This window comes from Malus domestica, chromosome 16 (genome assembly GCF_042453785.1).
Source record: "Malus domestica chromosome 16, GDT2T_hap1".
In the NCBI taxonomy this organism is placed as follows: Eukaryota; Viridiplantae; Streptophyta; class Magnoliopsida; order Rosales; family Rosaceae; genus Malus; species Malus domestica.
The window spans coordinates 6,916,470-6,924,824 of NC_091676.1; the positions used below are offsets into that span (position 1 = coordinate 6,916,470).

General features: G+C 34.1%; 1 protein-coding gene across 1 annotated transcript; it reads left to right on the forward strand.

The window, feature by feature from the left end:
* Window positions 1–7,445: 7,445 nt before the first annotated feature.
* LOC139192973 (secreted RxLR effector protein 161-like) lies at window positions 7,446–7,979 on the forward strand. Its single transcript, XM_070815917.1, has one exon. It carries the CDS (start codon window positions 7,446–7,448, stop codon window positions 7,977–7,979), a length of 534 nt encoding a protein of 177 aa, XP_070672018.1.
* Window positions 7,980–8,355: the final 376 nt, after the last annotated feature.

Here is an 8,355-nt window from a genome sequence, read left to right on the forward strand (position 1 = left end):
CACTATATTATTAGTGTCGGTTATAACCAACACTAATAGCAATGTTAATATAATATCAGTTTGAACAATGTCGGTTAAAACCGACACTAATTTGAATTTGAATTCCAATGGCTAGCCAGTCACTAGCCGTTGTATTCAATTTTTTTTTGTTTTTATGAATTTAAACCTTTTTTTTTCTATAACTTCCTATAACTTTTTTTCTATAACTTATATTTTACAAAATTTGGTTCATATTTTTTTTCGTATAACTTCTATTTTACAAAATTTGTTTCATATTTTTTTTTTAAATTCTTTTTTTCCTATAACTTCTATTTCACAAAATTTGTTTCATATTTTTTTTAAATTCCATTTTTTTCCTATAACTTCTATTTCACAAAATTTGTTTCATAATTTTTTTAAATTCCATTTTTTTCCTATAACTTCTAGCTGTTGGATTTGAATTTAAGTTGTAGTTTTTAAATAATAAATTATGTTTGGCCCTATGGCCCTTTGGCCCTCGGTTGGAGACGGTTTTTTGTGACAGGGCTAAAACGAGCCATTTGGCCCTTTGGCCCTCGGTTGGAGACGGAGGCAAATATGACCATGTACTGTTCATTAAAATATTAATATATTGGAGAATCTTGGAGAGCCAAATGGTTAAAATGAACCATCTGGCCAGCCATCGGTTGGAGATGACCTAATGCTATAAAGGCCAACGTCAGCTATGAACTCCATACCGAAGAAGTCAGGCCTCCACGTTCTTTGGGTCATATATGGCCTTGTGGCCTCTGCGCTCTTCTTTTCTTTCTTGGCACCATGCTTTTGTCTCGTTTCGATGCCCAGTGGGTGTCGGTCCAATAATTGTTATAAATTTTCCCAACAAGAATATACAACCGAAAAATCAACCAAACCCATAACCCAAGATTAGCCCAAGAAAATCTAAAGCCCAATAATCTGATAAAACTTATCAAAACCTTTGGTTTCAAATTAACGCCCAAATCTTGGATATAATTGGTAATATATCAGTAATATGAGAGAGAAAAATGGGATATACCCTCGTTACATGGTACAATCAATCTCTATCTAAGGCTACTTAATTAGAACATTTGCTCCCCAGACTAAACTAAAGCAAAGCGCGGGTGATAAAAAATAAATAAAAATCTTAGCATATGTGAGAGCTTATGGAGAGACTAGTATGTTGAGGCAACCACCGGCGAAATCCCATGCGACACAGTGACAATGTTGGCACACGACGGTCACAGACAAACGTCAAGGGAGGGTATGTACAAGCAAGGCCGCACGTGTGAAATTTGAACCGTTTTGGTGTGAGGGTTTGTCAATGTTCCCTCACCAACTGGCCGCCTGGTTCCTACCGAGGAATTTGATATAACAAAGGCATTAAGCAAAAGCTAATGTGACAATATTCAGAGACAGTATCCACATGTTTGGATGGTATGTGCTAGATATTGAGTGTCAGTCGTTCTCAGTCTTGTTGATATGTACCATGTGTGCATGCATGGTCATGTGGGATAGTGTTGTCACCCAACGCTTTGTGTACTGTAAAATGGAGCCCAATTTCTGGTGGCTGCTTTTTATATCAGCCCCTTCCTTTTGTAGTCTTGTGTAGTAGTATCAAGATTCATCACATTCCACTAAGTTTGCATGCAACTTCTGATTGAACATTAAGATAATCATGTTGTTTAATTAATTTTGACTAGACAAACTGCTTTATTCATGTATGAGGGCTGACATACTTTAACCTAGCCAGGTCTGCATCGACTGGACAGAATTTCAGCGGAATTGTTCAAACCAGCTTATAATGAATGTAATCGAACCGAATTGATCATTTAATAGATTGAGTTGGTTATAACTAGCTACTTTGCTAGGTATTAGGGTTTGGTGACCCTGAAATTTCCTCAATCGGGAAATGTGTTTGAAAACTCTGGTCCGATTGGAATGACTTCAAGTTTCTTTTCACTCACTGTGCCAATAATATGTGTTAACTACGAAGAACTCTATTTTCAAAGTAATTTCTGTTGAATAATGAGTTTCACATTGAAAATATGATTGGATGACATTTAACTTAGGTCGAATATTTTCTTATAATTACACCGAAATCTTTTGTAATGAAATCCCTCACCTATTAAATTGCACAAATAGTTAAAATAGAGTATTTGATGTGATTGATGATGAACTGATGACCCGTCTATATGAAATCTTAACAATTTCATCTTCAACTTTCTGCCATATGGGTGTGTGGAAGAGCAATACTCTACACTTATTACAGACACCTGCCCGTACACATATGGTGGTCCAATAGAATTCATCAAGCACATTACTGTTGTGTGACCTAATCACCACACCATATGCAGTTTCAGCCACAATAAGGTCCACTGTGAATAATGAGATGAGAGATAACTTGCTCAAAAGGCTAAACCTTAAATCAAATAAAGGAAAGAATACTCATATCATGTACAGGTGCCATTCCCTCAACCCCAATTTAGCATTCCAAACCCTATCAAAGCTTTTCTTCCCTTTCTTTCATTTCCCACTTCCTTTAATTAATTTACTCAAAGTTGACCAAGACTTGCTATTTGGTGTTCATTGCTAATGAATGGGGCCTCAATGATTACTACTATCTTTTTCTTTGTGTGGGTTATATATATATGCTCCTCCTCTATTAAAATTTGAAAATATAGACTAGTATTATGCTCTGGTATATAATTATATGCCAACTTTATGGTTTAAAACAATTCCGTTAGGTTGTGATAGTGTGAGGAATTTTCAAGTTTTATTGGATTGAGATCAAGTTAGTAAAGAATGGATCATATGTCAGATATAAGAAATTAGAAATGCATCTTATGACCATTTTAAAGTTAAGTGAGAGAGATTTGCAAATCCTTACTTAAAATGAGTCATTTACGAATTATTCTTACATGTTTTTGTAATACTCATACAATGCATATCGATTTTTTCTTCTAACATTTTATGATTCTTACGTACTGAGCATCAATCCCTTATGGCCTAGCTAGAAATCTCATCCAAACATTGCCTGGAATTTATACCAACCTCAAAACCACCATCTGATTTTCGGGGGTTTTTTTTTTTTTGGTCAATTCAGCTTTTGGTGATATTTATCAATATATATGGGAGATGTTACCCATGAATGATGCAATAATTCAAGCTTTATACCCTAAAGCGCAATGGGAGAATGGGAGTTGAATAACACGCGTATGCTTGATCGATCTCATCATCATCAAGATCGAGTTTATCTTAACCTCACCCCGTCAACATTGAGAAACGAATTAGTATATTTTGTTCAGATTATGTTAATCTAACACCTTTAATAAAGTTGATATAAATCCATGCCAAGATGAACTGCTTTTCTTTTGCTTTCACCATTTTGGTGGAACACACTGCTAGAAAAATGTGTAAGATTAGGGTTTGCGGGAAATGGAATATGGTACGCGTACAAACTTACTAGTGGAAATATCTCGAAGGCGCATCAACAAAGTTTACTTCAACCTCTCCGCCTTCAGCTTAAAATATTGCTCATGTTCTAACAAGAAATTATGCATATTTACTAAAAAAATAGAGTAATTCATCCATTAGATGTGAGATTTTATTCAACACTACTTTTTGCGACGCAATTAGAAGGGCACCCTCCAAGTTATATATTATAAATTATTGTGTTACATTTCTTACCGGCGCTCATAACATGGATAGAGTCACACAACCTCAACAAAAATGGCAATAGTTTGGTACCCTAAAGAATTTACGTCGAAATTGTGTGTCACATCACAACAACAGTGTCTTAAACCTTAAATCTATATATGACAGTAATTACTCATCTACGCGTTTAAGTGCTCCTTTGCGTGCATGTGTATAATTTTTTTTTCTATAAACGCCCTACTTACGATAGACGTGAGGTAGACTGATCAATGTTAGGCGAAACAATGAAAAAGTTGATTGAGGTATGATCGAAGATTAGAGCAATGATATTGCACCTACGAGGCAAAAAGAGTTTATAGTAAACAAAAGAGATCAACATTTGACTGTTTCTGAAAAAGGAAAGCTACAAATCTTAGAACGGCATCACGATAAAGGATCCCCTTTGGGAGTAAGACAAATCTACATAAACTATAAAGAATGATAAAGGAATGGAGAAGGCAGCCAAACTTTGAAAATACGTACATTCTTATTGTCAATTTTGTAGTCTTAATCAAGGAATGGAGAAAGCACCATTATGACTTTTCTAATTAAGTTTTTGTTTAGTTCATGATCACAGATCAATTGCAAAGCGTTGGCTCTATTATTATGTGATTTCATTCATCGTTTTGAGTAGTCTGTTATTATTTATTTAGCTTTATCGTTGCTTGATTGAAAAAAAAAATCAAATTTATGATCTCTTCCAACATTCAAAAGAAAAAGAAATATACTAAGAACTAGTTAGTAAACATGCGTAAAAAAACCCTAAACAATGTTTAGTTGGTAAAGACACGTCAAAAACAATTCCTAATTTTTTTTAACTCGTAATAAATCTATGTAGACTATATACAACAAAAGAAATCATTGGTCAAATGAGAAGACATTAATTCTATCTTTGATAAAATGAAGACATTTAAATCTATTCCACTATGCGCAAAAGTAACTTTGTTTTCATTGGGTCTCGAGCATTAATGCAGACCTAGAGTGTGAATTTAAAGCCAGCCAGCAAACAGGAAAGAAAAGATGCCATGCATGATGATGCAGATCTTTTTATGTCGAAGGAAGCCTTGAGAGGAAAAGCATGCTTAAGATAATTGGATTAGTACTAATTATGCATATAAACAGGAGTTTATATCATCACCTTATTTTATTTTCAAGGTCAATATTCAATAATATGCAAAAGCTAAAAACACATTTGTCATGTCACACTTATCCTGCCTATTACATGCGTTGCACGCGAATCTTTGACAAATTAGAGGGGAGGGGAGGGTGGGTATCTTAGGAAAGCGAGATGTTCCTCATCATTTACCAACTACAACTGTGATTTTCAAGCCTTTAACCTCTTGTTTTTGACTAATTGTCCCTTGGATCTCAACCATTACTTTGTGATTAAACCATCTAATACAGAAAATCAGAGACCAATTAATCCCTAGTATATGGTATTTGGTTATTTGTATGTAAATTAATTTTATTATAACACGTGAAAAAAATACATTATATAACTTGTATTTCTGATATTTATAAAAAAAAAAAAAATCTCTATTCATGTATCGTGAAAAATAAAAAGGTCATCACCGATTTATCATGCAATTTACCTTTTAAATTACTTCAAAAGAGAATTTTTAATATAATATAAATATCACGTAACGACTGAGAAAGAAAAAAAAATGTCTTTCGTAAGAATAGAGAAGTATTTCTGTTTTTCTGAACATTCGTCCTCCATCTTGTTGGATCGTCAATGGCTCTATCATTAGTTTTTTGCCCTTGTAGAACAATGCGGCAATTGACATTTTGTAATTCAACAAAGAGAAAGTGTTTAAGAAAACACTTTAATTATATTATGGGAGCATTTTTGCTCACCATTATAACTATAGTGTATGCTCACTACACACTTGATCATTTGCCACATGTCATTCTACTTAATTCTTGTTAACTTTTACATTAAATGTTACTTTTTCAATTTTTCTTTTTAAAAAATAACCAAAGTTAAGTGAAATGGCACATGACAGATTATTAGGTGTATGGTGAGCATACATCATAGTTTATGGTGGTGAGCAAAAATGCTCCCTTATATTGTTCTTGATGGCCCTACTCTTGAATTTTAATAATTTATGAAATTTTTTTAGAGCAAAATGGAACACACATACTAGAGTTTGGTTGGTCACTTGATAATGAATGATTTATGGTCACTGATCATTAGATTCGATTTTTAAGATAGATATTAAAATACTAAAACATTTCTATTGATAATAAATCTAAGAATGGGTCACCATGCATCTTTTGATTACTTGATTGCAAGAATAACATTTTTGATAAATCTAAGAATGGGTTGTAAGAATATGAACATGAGAATAGCCAATTACATATTGAACCGAGTTCCAAGCAAGGTAGTATCTTCAACACATTTTGAGTTATGGTATGGGAGAGTTCCTAGTTTTACTTATTTCCATGTTTGGGGTTGTAAAGCAAAAGCTAGGTTCTATAATCCTAATGAGAGAAAACTGGATTCAAGGATTTAGTCATGTTACTTCATAGGCTATCTTGAGAAATCAAAAGGATACAGGTTCTATGTCCCTCAGAGTCACACTCGAATTCAAGAAACACATAATGTAGCCATTTTAGAAGATCAAGATTTCTCACATTTATCAAGGGAAAATTTTGTATTTGAAGAAATGCATCAAGTTGGTGATAACCATGTAGCAATGGATTACATTCAAGTTCCATTGTTTTCTCATCCATTATCACCTGCCATTGAGGATATGAGTGAAGATTTATGGGTTCAAGTTGACAACACTATGGAGGTTGATCAATTAACACAACCTGCAACATTGACTTCCTTTGAAGAATCACAAGCATAAGTTCCACCTCCAGTTGAACTAAGCAAATCTACAAGAGCTCGAAAATCAACTGCAATCAGTGACTATGTGTACTTGCAAGAAAGTGAGTTCGATATAGGTGACATCGATGACCCTCTCACATACACTTAGACAATTGAAAGTCCTCAATCATTTATGTGGAACTATGCTATGAAGGATGAGTTAGATTCAATGTTCAAGAATCAAGTTTGGACATTGGTGAAATCAAACTCTGAAATTAGGCCAATAGGTTGCAAGTGGGTGTATAAAACTAAAAGGGATGCTAATGGAAGAATTGAGAGATATAAAGCATGGTTGGTTGCTAAAGGGTTTACTTAGAGAGAGGGAATTGACTACAATGACACCTTTTCTCCAGTTTCCTCTAGAGATTGTATGCGAGTTATAATGTCTTTAGCTGCCCATTTTGATCTTGAGTTACATTAAATGGATGTAAAAACAACTTTTCTTAATGGAGACTTACATGAAGATATCTATATGAAACAACCTGTTGAATTTGTTGAAAAGGGGAAGAAGAGTATGGTATGCAAGCTTAATAAGTCAATATATGGCTTGAAACATGCATCAAGGCAATGGTACTTGAAATTTGATCAAATTGTCTCTGCACAAGGTTTTGTAGAAAATAAGCTTGATGATTGCATATACATTAAGTTCTCTGGATCCAAATTCATTTTCTTGGTGCTTTATGTTGATGATATTCTTCTTGCTAGTTCATGTCCTCAATTGCTTCAAAGTACTAAAAGAATGCTCAGTGATAACTTTGAAATGAAAGACCTTGGTAAAGCACATTATGTATTGGGAATAGAGATTGTTCGAGATTGACAGATGAGGCTTCTTGGCTTATCTCAAAAGGGATATATTAATAGAGTATTGGTGAGATTTCATATGGAAAGTTGCAATAATGGTCAAGTTCCAGTTAATAAAAGTGATAAGTTATCAAAGAGTCAGTGTCCAAGAATTGATTTAGAAGTGAAGAAAATGCAAGCTAAACCTTATGCCTCATTGGTTGGAAGTCTCATGTATGCAACCATATGTACAAGGCTTGATATTGCCTTTATTGTTGGCTTGTTAGGCAGATTTCAAGCAAATCCAGGTGAAGCACATTGGGTAGCAGCCATGAAAGTTCTGCGATACTTGCAGAGAACCAAAAGTCATATGTTGGTGTATGGTAGAAGCAATTCTTTGGAACTTATGGGATATACAGACTCAAATTTGGCTGGAGATATGGATGACCGGAAGTCAACATGGGGTTATATCTTTATGCTCAATGGAAGGGCAATTTCATGGAAAAGTGCAAAACAAACTTTTATAACTACATTTACTATGGAGGTTGAATTTGTAGCTTGTTTTGAAGGCATGAAACATGCAGCATGGTTGAAGAATTTCTTGACAGATTTAAAGATTGTGAATTTGATTTAGAAGCATGTTAAGATGTTTTGTGATAACAACTCAGCTGTATTCTTTACCAAGATTAATAGGTGTACTTCAGCTTTTCATGTGATGGATGTGAAATTTCTTAAGGTCAGAGAACAGGTCAAGAAATGAGTTATTGAAGTGCAACACATAAGCACTGCAATGATGATTGCTGATCCGTTAACTAAGGCATTGCCTATTAGAGAATTAAAAAAACATGTTTCTTTGATAGAAGTGCTAGAAAGTTTTGATCAACGGAAGTAATCAAGGATGTTTTGAGGTCTCGGAGTTGCAGCTGTGAAGGATTTAGAACAATGAGTGCATTTCTAACAAGCTGAGGTTGAGTTATAACTAGTTTGCTAGTTTGGTTTTGTGTTTTAAT